The sequence below is a fragment of the Nyctereutes procyonoides genome, unplaced genomic scaffold (assembly GCF_905146905.1).
Source record: "Nyctereutes procyonoides isolate TBG_1078 unplaced genomic scaffold, NYPRO_anot_genome, whole genome shotgun sequence".
Lineage (NCBI taxonomy): Eukaryota > Metazoa > Chordata > Mammalia > Carnivora > Canidae > Nyctereutes > Nyctereutes procyonoides.
Genome location: NW_026575046.1, coordinates 17,776,992 through 17,789,387, shown reverse-complemented (window position 1 = coordinate 17,789,387; position 12,396 = coordinate 17,776,992). Strand labels below are relative to the sequence as shown.

The 12,396-nt window shown below is 45.8% G+C and overlaps 1 protein-coding gene across 1 annotated transcript in view; it reads right to left on the bottom strand.

Annotated features, from left to right (window-relative positions):
• The window catches only part of EGFLAM (EGF like, fibronectin type III and laminin G domains), a 178,729-nt gene that overhangs the window by 20,925 nt on the left and 145,408 nt on the right, over nucleotides 1-12,396 (bottom strand). Inside the window, exons 16-18 of the mRNA XM_055325869.1 lie at nucleotides 11,154-11,265; nucleotides 5,676-5,792; nucleotides 2,697-2,877 (exon numbers count right to left, since the gene is read on the bottom strand). Of these exons, the coding sequence (XP_055181844.1) occupies nucleotides 2,697-2,877; nucleotides 5,676-5,792; nucleotides 11,154-11,265 (410 nt within the window). The remainder of the gene's footprint in view (nucleotides 1-2,696; nucleotides 2,878-5,675; nucleotides 5,793-11,153; nucleotides 11,266-12,396) is intronic.

Genomic DNA, 12,396 nt, shown 5'->3' with positions numbered 1-12,396 from the left:
CCGATCTCCCAACGAGGGCTCTAGTGGAAATCTCCTGCATGCCACAAACTCCCTGACCAGGTTAGAGAAAACCAGACTCACTGAGGATCCCTGAAGCTAAATTCCTGAAGGAGAAGGTGGTATGGATTGAATGAAGCCTGGCGCTGGTGACTTCTGCAATGTGTTATGCAATGTAAAAGGACCAGTTTAACTTCTGGAGGGGATACTAAGAATTGGTTCTTGCTTTCGAAACATGATCTGGTTATCAGGGAGAAGGAAAAAATCCAAACTTTGAAATATATGAAGCTATGGGTCACCTTACCGGATCAGACAAGACTCCCGTCTACCTGTCAGGATTCATTCTGACAACCAAGGATGGCCTCTGAGCATTCCTGGTCTCTCTCTGGAAGAATCTAACCAAACTTTTAGAATGTTTTGCAATCTCTGTGGAATAGTAGAGCTGCCCATCTCTCTCCCTTCTCTTTCCAATCCTTACTCAGGGCTAGGTGCTCACCCCGATATTACAGCAGTCTATATGGCAACTGCACACCACCGTGTGCCCACTAGGGCCTGGAAAAAATTGTCCTTGATGCCCCTAACCTGCACCCAGACTCCCATTAATCCTCTCAAGCCATATAACAGGAGAAGAAATGACGTGATATGGGCCATGCCCCCCATACATAAGCCTTCCTGGGATTGGCAACAGCTGCCATTTTGGCAGAAGTACTATCTTCATTTGAAAGCATAAGGAAATACTGATACAACACGAGGGGAGCTGATAGTCGGCCTGAGTTTTACTCTGGGTTGGAGCCTCACATGTTGCAGAAAAAAAGGCCTAAATGCCCCCCAGCTCCCCTGGCCACTGTCCATTCCCTTGGATCTTGCCAGAAGGCCCAGGCCCTTCCCGGAGATCTGACTCCTCATGCCGGTGATGCTTGCTCCTCACTGAATCTGCACCTACAGTTACAAAGCTATAAATGTGAGCACTTTATACCTGTTATGGCCAATGTTCAGGAGCAGAAATCGGGGGTTAACAAGCTCGTAAATTATCCTGTCCTTCCTCTTTTAATTCTCAAAGCTAATGTTCATTTAAGCCTGGGCTTTATATACTGACCATTAATGTAAGCATTTAAGGCAGGAGCCAACTGGTATTGCCTGTGGTAAAAATGGAGACGCAGGAAATTCAAACACTAAGGGATAAATCCAAACTCAATTTTCCGAATGAATGGGCTACTCTTGAACTAAATCTCTGCAAGTACATGCTATTAGCTAAACAACAATTTGCTTGTTAGAATTGTAATCAGGATCTTTCAGAAATGGATCAATTAGTCTTCTTTGGAGGTTCATCACTATGGTGAGCTATGTTAATAAATAGATTTCACATAATTTGCCATGCAGTTTTCAAAATCCATTTAAATATAATACTACTCAGGCTTCCAACTAGCAAATTAGCATTCATATTTCCCAAGACTGTTGCAAAACAACCTGTCCTACAATTCCATATACCACAGTATCCATGTGTAACCTGCGATCTTCCCTAAGCTAACTCTGATAGAGATCAGGAACCTGGAAACAAATAGGAAAGAGAGAGAGCACATTCCTTCATTTAGGCTCACTGCCTTATTTCCTTTGGCCTGATGCTTTTTTTTTTTTTTTTTAATTAGTTCCCAGATAGGGTAGGCCATACTGATGTTTGAACATGAAGATCCAATGACCCAACATGATGACCATATGCTGGTAGGCCACTTCTAGACACCAGGTCTGTGGCCAATGCCTCCCTAGGGAAGGTGTGGAAAGTTCCATCCAGCAGGGACCTGTGGCCTGTGACCTGCTCTATCTTTCAGACATGGGCAGGTTGGAAGCTGAGTAGCTCACAGGACCTGTAGTGGATTTTCTTTTTCTCACCAATAATAATAATGGTGAGTATGAGTACTGGTTGAGTACTTACCGGGCATCTTTCTCGGGAATATGTGTCACCTCATTTAATCTATGCTACAACCCCCTGTGATAGATGCTATTGCATGATTATTCTCATTTTACAGAGAGGAAACCCAGGTACAGAGGAAATAGCATGAAAAACAGCACTTTACAGAAGGTTACTTGTACTTTAGTAGAATTTATATTTTTCTGTATTGGGCAAGATTTCTCAGATTTCTCCTTACGGTGTTCACAGGTAAGGGTCAGAATAGTTATCAGCCCACAAAGCCCAGGCATCCAACTATCAGGATAGGCTTTGGGCATGGCTCCGAGACAGAGGGTCCCAGAACCCCCCCCCCACTATTATCTAACCTTCTGGGGGGCATCTGGGTGGTTGAGCATCTGCCTTTGGCTCAGGGTGTGATCCCTGGGTCCTGGGATCAAGTCCTGTATCAGGCTCCTCAAGGGGAGCCTGCTTCTCCTTCTGCCTATGTCTCTGCCTCTCTCTGCATGTCTCTCATGAAATAAAATCTTTAAAAAACAAAAAGCAAAGAAGAGAAACCTTCTGATTGCTAGACCATCAGAGGATTCTCAGGGAAGAAGCCATTTCACTACTGCTACAGGGGTATTTCAGTATTTTAATTCATTTTAATTCTTCTTTCATTAACCATGGCACATACCACCTAACACGTTCCTGAAAGCATTGCTCAGAATCATTGGCCGGGGTTCCCAGCCCCTTCAGAAGAGTCCGCCCTGGTGCTCCCCACTCCCACCCGCACCCCCCACCCCACCCTGCATACCTTTCTGGCAGTGCAGCCCCTCGAAGCCCAAGGGGCAGTCACACTCGTAGCCCTCCTTCCTGGGCCGGCAGCTGCCCCCGTGTGCACAGGGGCCCCCCACGCAGGGGTGGGCCGCATTTTCCACATTCACGCCCCACGTGAAGTCGTGCCTCAGATGGATGGTGCGGTCGTTCAGGATGATCTTCAGGGCAGAGAAAGTCAAGACGTTCAGAACACCTTTGCCCTCTGCTGCAGCTTCCCTGGGTACCCTGACCTGCACTAGGTAGTTACCTGTGGCCCTTGAGAGAAGCTGCAGAGGAGAAAGCATCCTCTGGCTTTGGAAGATTCCAGGAGGTTTTAAAGAAGTCTTGAGAAATACAAAGTTAGGATTCCCACCCTGGCTGCCCATTAGCATGGCCTCAGCAACTTCAAGAAAGGTGCTCATGCCGCCCAGGTCCTACCCAGGTCTGTTGAATCAGATTCTCAGAGGGTGGTATCCAGTCAGCAGCAACTTTTAAAAGCTTTCCAAGTGATTCTAAGGTGCAGCTAAGGTTGAGAGGTGCTGCTATAAAGCCAACTAGGGAAGAATACAAAACAAAGTCTCATACAGGCAGGCACCAAAGGGGGCTGCGGGCTCCTGGTGGCAATGGGGCTGGGAGCAGCTTCTATAAGGTACTGCTGTGTTCTCCTGGCCAATGGCCTGGGGTAGTCTACAGCTCCATCCACTGGTCTCCCCACTTGTCCCACCCACTCCTCTACCCTCCCTCCCTGACACTCTTGGATTCCCTTCCTCTCCACATTCCCCACCCCACCATTTAAAAAAAAGGGGGGGGGGACTCAGATCACATTCTTAGCCCTGCCATGCATATTCACTGGGACCAGCAAGCTCCTTTGCCTTCACTTCCTTTTCCCTGCAGTGGGGCTCTAGCAAAAATGATGAATTATAGGGAGAAGTTACTGGGCCTTCCAGCCCCAAATAAATGGATCCAACATGTTCAGCCCTTGACTTGGAGAGTGTGTTTATTGTGAGCTGTTGGTGTTTCCGTGTCACGCAGGCTTTGCAGAACCGGGGGACACAATGGACTATTACTCAGCCAACAGAAGAGATGAATACCCACCATTTGCTTTGACATGAATGGAACTGGAGGGTATTATGTTGATTGAAATAAGTCAATCGGAGGAGGACAATCATCATATGGTTTCACTCATATGTGGAATATAAGAAATAGTGAAAGGGATTATAATGGAAAGGAGGGGAACTGAGTGGGGAAAAATTAGAGGGAGACAAACCATGAGAGACTCCTAACTCTGGGAAACAAAGGGTTGAGGAAGGGGAGGTGGGCGGCGGGTTGGGGTAACTGGGTGACGGGCACTGAGGAGGGCATTTGATGGGATGGGCACTGGGTGTTATGCTATAGGTTGGCAAACTGAATTTAAATAAAAACAAATGTTAAAAAAAAAAAGAACGTGGGGACAGAACACCTCTCAGAAAGACTGCTGCCCTGCAGGGGGTCCCTAAGAGGTTAGCCACGGTCCTTCCTGCTACTAATGCTTGGTTCTACAGGCTTGCCTAAGTCCTTGGAGGGTGTCGGGAGTGTTGGGAGGACACTTTTTCCTAGTCCTGAATCTTGCAAGCTGCGAGAGCCGTAGCCAAAGGCCTTCTACCCTCATCCCCTTCCACGCTCCGAGGGAAAGCCTGTGAAACTGAGTCATATGTGTCTGAGACAAGCCAAGATGCTACCGTCCACGGCAGGACATGACACAGCCAGTGACGCAGCCTCTGAGAGGGGAGGGTGGCCCTCCCAGGAGGTGTGGAGGAAAGGGTTATGTGTGCTCTGTGAAGTGGGGAGGGGCAAAGCCTGACAAGGGTGGCGGGGGGAGGGCGTGAGGCCCTTCGTATCTTGGCCGACTTTCTAGTGAGAATTTCAAGCACATGACTAAACATGGCCAACCCCACTGACGGGGGACAATGGGCAGAGCTGAGGGCTCACTGACATCGTGGTTTGGCAACAAAGGGGAACACATTAGAGTCAGCAAGTATTGACTAGGCCCCTTTCCTGGGACCCACACTGGGATACGAGAGAAGGACAGAGCCCCCACGGGGCCCTTCAGAGTGCCCGGATGTGCAAATCATAATAGGACCTCCTTTCACTGGCCTGCCTTCATGTTAGCCTCCCTCCTGCTTAGTCCCAAGACTAGAAAGGATCGGTGGCCCACTGCCCACCATCGGTTGCTAAAGGAAAACAAGAGGATGCTAATATCCAGGAATCGAATATGCTTTTCTTCAAATCCCTTTTTTCCCTGTGTTTGGAGGTCCTGGAAATCTGGTTTGATGAGTCAGCCTGCATGTCTGTTACAGACAAAATGTATTATCATAACTGGAGAGGCCACAGGCAGCCCCAACAGAAGGAATAACAGACAAATATGGGTGAGGTCAATGCCCTGTATCTTTTACTGGCTGAAGGATTTTTTCTGAACCTTCTATAGAAGGATTCCTTCATGTTTGCTCTTAAGAGCTTGGTTATGTGATTGATGAATGACAACTGCTAAATTGTGCGGGTGGGAATGGGGGTGCGGATGGGAATGAGGGTTGGCTCTTGACTTGAGCAGACTTCAAAGTAACCCCAAAAGAGAAGCACAGAGCCAGGAGTTGCTAGGAGACTCCATTCGCCTCCTTCCCTGGGGTAGAAACATCTGCAACTACCTGATGCCTGGTTCCTCCCTCAGCGATGCCTGGATCCTTTGGTGGATTTGCTCTAAAGATTCATCTCCATTGAGTTGCATTCATGGAATGTCTGCTGGACAGAGGCCCAGGAGCAGACATTATAAGAAAGTGGGGTTGGAAAGCTATGTTGTTAGCATTAAAAAAGAAAATCTTAAAAAATGTTAAAACTTTCTCCAGGGCTTCTTTTTTGGATGCATCAGATTACACGGAACACAGTTCGCAATTCCATCATCTGTAGTCAAGGTCACATAAACATGCAAATGTGAAGCCTGTACCTTCTGGATGCTCCCGGTGAATGGCTTCAGGATGCCCGAGTTCTTCTTCACATCATCATAATTGGGGACTCCGCCAATAAAGATGTCCGTGTTGCACCTAATCTGTGTGAAGCCTCCCTGGCAACAGATTAAAAACAAAACATGGTATAGCTTCGAAAAAATACTTAAGGAGTATCTGGGTGGTTCAGTGGTTGAGCGTCTGCCTTAGGCTCTGGTCGTGATCCCGGGGTCCTGGGATCAAGTGCTACATCAGGCTCCCCAAGGGGAGCCTGCCTCTCCCTATGCCTACGCCTCTGGCTCTCTCTCTCTGTGTCTCTCGTGAATAAATAAATAAAATCTTTTTCTTTCTTTTTCTTTTTCCTTTTTTTTTTTTTTTTTTTTTAAGATAGTTAAGACTACCAAATGGTAGAGACTACCACCACAACAGGCTGGCTGGATTTTCACATTGTTTGGCATTGCCACTTACCACCTGGTTTGCATGTTTGTAAACGTATTAACCTCTCTGAGACTCTGTTTCATCATCTATAAAATGGGAACCATAATATGTACCACATAGATGTGTCCTGGTGAATGTGGTAGACTGCATTACTATCCGCCATCATTCACTGCTTCCCCAGAAGTACCCCTCTCTCTGCAGGAAGATCACCTCCAGTCTGTGGATCTTTTTTTTTTTTTAATTTTAAAGATTTTATTTATTTATTTAAGAAAGAGAGAGTGAGCAGTGGGGGAGGCCTAGAGGGGGAGAGAGAAAGAGGAGCCTATTCCCCACTGCGCAGGAAGCCTGATACGGGCTGGATCCCAGGACCTGGAGATCATGACTTGAGCCAAAGGAGACTGAGCCACCCAGGTGCCCCCAACCTGTTGATCTTGAGTGGGACCAGGTGACTTGCTTCAGTCAATAAAACATGAGCAGAAGAGAAATGAATCACTTGTGCGCAGAAGTTTTCAGGGCCAGAAAGTGGCTCACGGTGCCCTCTTCCTCTCTCCCTGTTCCTTCAGCCTCGGTGTCAGATTAAAGCTGCACCTGACCAGGGGCACCTGGGTGGCTCAGTCAGTTAAGCATCCGACTCTCTCAGTTTTGTCTCAGGTCATGATCTTGGGGGTGAGATTGAGCCCTGCATTTCTCAGGGGAGTCTGCTTAAGATTCTCACCCCCTCTGCCTGTGACCCCCACTCTCTCTCTCTCTCTCTCTCTCTCTCTCTCTCTCTCTCTCAAATGAATAAATAAAATCTTTAAAAAAAAGAAGCTGCACCTGACCATTGATGGACACATAATATAGGTGAGAAATAAGCCCTTATTGTTGCTGCTGATATTTTGGAGCTGTTTGTGATTGACTTTAGCACAGTCTAGCCTCTCTTAGAGGCTGAGATCCTGCTTACCGAGCACTTTGCCCACAGTTGGATGCATAATCGGCATTCCTGTGTGACCAGCTATTGTTATGTTCAGCAGTGGTAAAGATGGAATCTCTTTAGGCCAAGAGAGAAGGAAGGCATGGTGAGTGGGAGGCCTTCCTTGTTATCAACTAAGGAATGGGTAGAGAAATTCTTCTATTTTCCAAATTCTGAGAAAACCCCCAAAGGCTTTCCCTGTTACTGGTTATTTCAATAGCTTAAACTTTCGTGCGTGGGCTACACACAAGCTATGTGTAATATTTCATGTCAAAACTCCTTCAGACATAAGCAAAAGGTTAAAATGCCCTAAGACAACAAATAGAGATAAATTGACATTTGGGAGCTCTGTGATGACCACTCTTGAGGTAGCCTAAGTCATGTTTCCTCTGACTTAAGGGTAAAAAGAAAACAAATAGTAGCAGCATTTAGTCATTAATTTAGCAAATATTACTGGACATCACTGTTTCCCAGGCTCTAAATGCTGGACAAACAACAGGAAATAAGGAAGACCAGTCTCTGCTCTACAGAGACTTACATGGGCAGATGGGATTCACTCAGCAAGGACTGTTCAGGTGACTCTGGATGCACTTGGGGCAGGTGGGGGCAGGGGTGGGGATGTCCCATATCCTACCCTAGACACAGAGTTGAGGAGGTGGTCAAGGAAGAGTCAGAATTGAAGAAACTGGCCAAAGTCAGGGCTCGAGGGGAAATAATAGGTATAGGGCAGAAGCAAGGAGGGACCAGGTCCTGCAGGCATAGAAACTTGCCCCATACCCAAAAGGCATTGAGTTTTAAGCAGAGAGAAAATAGCCCTATCTGTGTTTTAGGCAGATCATTGGTGAGAGGGACAGGAATGGATTTGGGGTCAGGTCAGAGTAGAGAAGGGGAGACAGAGAGGGCAGAGAGGGAGGTGCAACATCCCAGGGAGCGCTCGCAGGGGCCAGGTCTGGCTAGGTAATGGCCAGGAGGTCTTGACTGCAATACAGACAGCACTGCCTTCTGTCAGGAACCTTTTAAGCAGCTTCCAGGGTTCTTATTTAACTGGACAGGAGTTGCGGGGAGGCGGCACTCATCAAAGAAGGGCTTTGAGGAATTCTAGTGGCTGCATGGAATACTGCCCCAGGCCAGAGCTGTCACCGCACACCCACAGGCACCCATCATGGGCTCCTCTTAGTTCTTATCCAAAAGTTAAGATAATAAGAGGAAAGGAGGAAGGTTGCAGGGTCAAAAGGGATTTCAGAGAAACAGGCTGTTTTGAAAACCCTTTGAGTTACAGTTTGGTATCTGGCGAACACGACCAGGCCTCATGGGGTGAGAGCTGCTTCCTTTTAGTTGCTCATCAAGATCCTCCCCCACCTCCCCTCTGTTGACAAGAGGCAGGGCTGCAGCTGCCCCACCCACGGGGAACCGCAAGAGAAAAGCAAACAGACTCCACCAAAATGAGGCTTTGTGTCCAGATCTGCCACTTCTTTTTAGCTGGAAGTGGTTGGAAAACCTGAGCAAAGCCACTGGTCGGGGGTTTCTGGAGCCTTTAGAAACACATCCCTTCAAGGCTGGCATAGTCTCAACCCTGCACTGTTGGTATTTCTCAGCCGAGCGACCCAGGGTTGGGTTCGGCTTTAGTGGGGACACCTAGGGGCCTATGTCCTGGGTTAACCCCCAGAAGTGCTGTCTCACTCCACCTGCCTCTAAGTCCTAAGACCGCTATTGCTAATAGCACTGCTCTATACCCAAGAGGGTCGGCCAGGCCTCTGGCCATGGTATGGGCAGCTGGGGAGCAGAAACCCCTGGGGGAAGATGTGAGTAAGGCTCAGTCACTGAGGTCAAGCCTGGGGCCTTCCATTCCTGTCTCAGAGTTGCCTCCAAACAAACATAAAACCACATCACACATACCCAAAATAGCTACACCTTTACCCACATGTTTCCATTGCTTTCCACGTGGGAGTTGCACTCCAGTCTGTTCCAAAAGCCAACAGGGAGACACTGGTTCTACCGTATTGGTTTAATTCTCATTCTCTGATATGGTAGCAATAGAAATCCTTAGGTGTGGTCTCTATCTTAGTGTTGTCTCTTCACTGTAGAATCCCAATGGTAAATCCCATGGTAAATCCCCATGGTAAATACCATGCCCTGAAGAGTTCCTTACTTATAATCAAAGGCCTTAACCCCACTATGTACAAATATTCCCATTTTGTACTTCTGTTCCTGTTAGACAATGTTTGTAGCTCAGGCCTACAGAGATACAATGCTTTTTTGAATTTATATTAAGTCAACACACAGTCAAGTCTATAGTTGTGAGCTTTTAATTCTATCTTGGACTAAAGTCAGCTCCTAGAATTTTCTGGATCATACCAGAAGTGACTCCTGTTCTCCCTTTAAAATCCATTTTCCTTCATCCATCTTCCTTCCTTCGTTCGTTCATTCGTTCCTTCATTCCTTCCTTCTTTCCTTCCTTCCTCCCTGTTTTTCTTCCTTCCCTCTCTCCTTCCCTCTTTCTTTCCACAAATACATATAGAATATTTTGTAGGTTTGAAGGGTGCTCACCTCTTGAAGCAGAACCCAGTTTTGAATTCTTCTAATCCTGAGGAGGTCCTTGGTTCTGACAAGACCTCCCACCACTGCCATCCCTGATGCTGGCCTCTGGACATACGTGTTCTTCCTTTTCACTTCTTCAACCAAATACCTCTTTCCTCACACACAGTTTCTTTTTCTTCCTTTTCTTTTTTCTATCAATCTATTTTCTTTTGTCTTTTTTTTTTTTTAGATTTTATTTATTTATTCATGAGACACACACAGAGAGAGAGAGAGAGAGAGAGAGAGAGAGAGAGAGAGGCAGAGACATGGGCAGAGGGAGAAGCAGGCTCCATGCAGGGAGCCTGATGTGGGATTCGATCCCAGATCCCCAGGATCACACCCTAGGCTGAAGGCGGCGCTAAACCACTGAGCCACCCGGGCTGCCTCCTACCAATCTATTTTCTTATCAGAATGCCCACATTCATTAATGTACTCTTTAAATCTGGTGATGTACAGAACAAAGACTGTTGGGAATTAAGATAGTAGAAAATCTAAAGTTCCCTCTGTTTTGGGGAGACTAAACTTTTTGTGTGTAAAGAATCCTAATAGGTTATAATTTAAAACAAATCTCTCTCATGTCTTCTTAAAAATGTTATCTGCTTTGGACATGACCTTAGACACAAAATCATGGATGAAAGTTATAAACTTGAGTAGAAATTCTGTGCTCTTGAGGTCACGAGAGTACTTTCTTAACAAATAACAAGTAAAGCTACATAGTGTTGACCATATGCCAGGTACCATTGTGTTTTACATATATAGTTCTTCTAATCTGCACAGCTCTATGGAGTCACTATGAAGTAGGCACTATTATCATCACCATTATCCCCATTTTATAGACGAGAAAACACACACTTGGAGGTCAGGTGAGCCATCTGAGTTCACACTACTGCTAAATAATGGTGCTAGATGGAACCCAGGATCCTGGTATCAGACCTGTGTTCTTTTCTTTCTTTCTTTTTTTAATTTAAAGATTGTATTTCTTTATTTGAGAGAGAGAGAGCATAAGAAGGGGCAGAGTGAGAGGGAGAAGCAGATTCCCCACTGAGCACGGAGCCCGACATGGCACTCGATTCCAGGACTCTGAGATCATGACCTGAGCTAAAGGTAGGCACTTAACCAACTGAGTCACTCAAGTGTCCCAGAGCTGTGTTGTCAGATGTGTGACCCGCACACCACTGGCCTGACCTCCAAGTCTGTGTCCTGACCTACTACATTATACACTGACTTAAACAAAGGCAGGGATTGATGGTAGGGGTGGCAAGGAATTTTTTAAATGCATTACTTGTATGAGCTCACTTAATACTTTCAACAACTCTATGAGTCCTCTACTTATTACCCCATTCACAGCCGAGAAATAGGAAAAGTTAAGTAACTTGCCCAGTGGGGAGCTTGGGTTTTAAAGGGAGCCAGTCTGGCACTAGAGACCATGTACTCAACCACTATACTGCTGCTTTTCTCAGCAGGACAGGAAGAAAACAGTAACTCAGTTCACACTAATGTGTGTCCTTCTTACCTCTGCCATTGCTTCCACGACCTTCTGCTTATCCACTTGTAAGATACCATTCTTTGCTGTGCGAGATACATGCAGCTCATGCCAGTGGCCTAGGGTGAGGGGATCTTCACTCCTGTGGAAGGAAGGAAACTGAACATAGGTTAGCATCATTGGTGTTATGGATAACATTCACGAATCTGCTCTGATGCAACTGACGCCAACCTTAGATACCTGGTTTCATCTGGTCAAAAGAAAACAATCATTCCTGCTTAGTAAACACAGTTCTAGCTCCATTTATTGGACTCCCTTATGGTAGGAACATTGCAATTATTATTTTATTTATTCCTTATAACAAGGCTGAAATGTGGGTAAGATGAGCCTGGTTTTCTAGATGAGAGATGACAGGAGGGTGAGATGTGATCATAGTGGCATGTAAGCTTTGAAAAAGAGGAAATTACCGGGGTTATGGTGTAAAACACAGTTTCTTTGGTGTATTGATGTTTGCAGCATCTTTTGAAATGCATTAAAAATAGGATGGATGGATGGATGGATGGATGGTTGGACAGATGGATGGATATAAGGATAACTAGGCATGTGATAAAGTAAAAATAGCAAAATATTAATTGTAAATGACAGATGAGAGGGTATAAGGATGTTTACTGGATAGTTCTTCTAACTTCTCTATAGGTTTGAAATTTCTCATACTAAAATATTGGGCGGGAGGATTCCATATTGTATGATATTGTGAAAAGGATTAAAGGCACTTTAAAAATTCAATTATTAATTCAAGGTGGAAGGGCTTGATGTTTAAATGTTACCCGTAGGAGTTCTACACATTACTTTGGATAGTGAGGTATGCAAGAAGAGTATAATTATTGCATTTGTATTTCTAACAGTGTCTAGTTCCTGGCCTTCACTGAACCTCCTAATTATTTTTTGATCCTGGATCATCTTTAGAAAACTGTCAGGAATACCAATGGGCACAATTATTGAAAGGTCTCCACCCCCTCCCTTGATTTTTTTGCTCTGGCAAATGCTTTTGTGATTTGTCCTTAGCAATTAGAATTTAATCACCTTGGCTAAATCGATACGCAATAAAGAAACCAGAGGCGCTCTTACAGCATCCCCATCTTCATGATAAGTAACAGCGCCTTGGTGGCGTTCTTGTCCTGCAGAGGTCATTCTCTGTCAATACCTGCTGTCCTCAGCACGCTCAGATTGATCTCAGCCATCACGAGCTCATTTCAATTGCCTCGATTTTTGA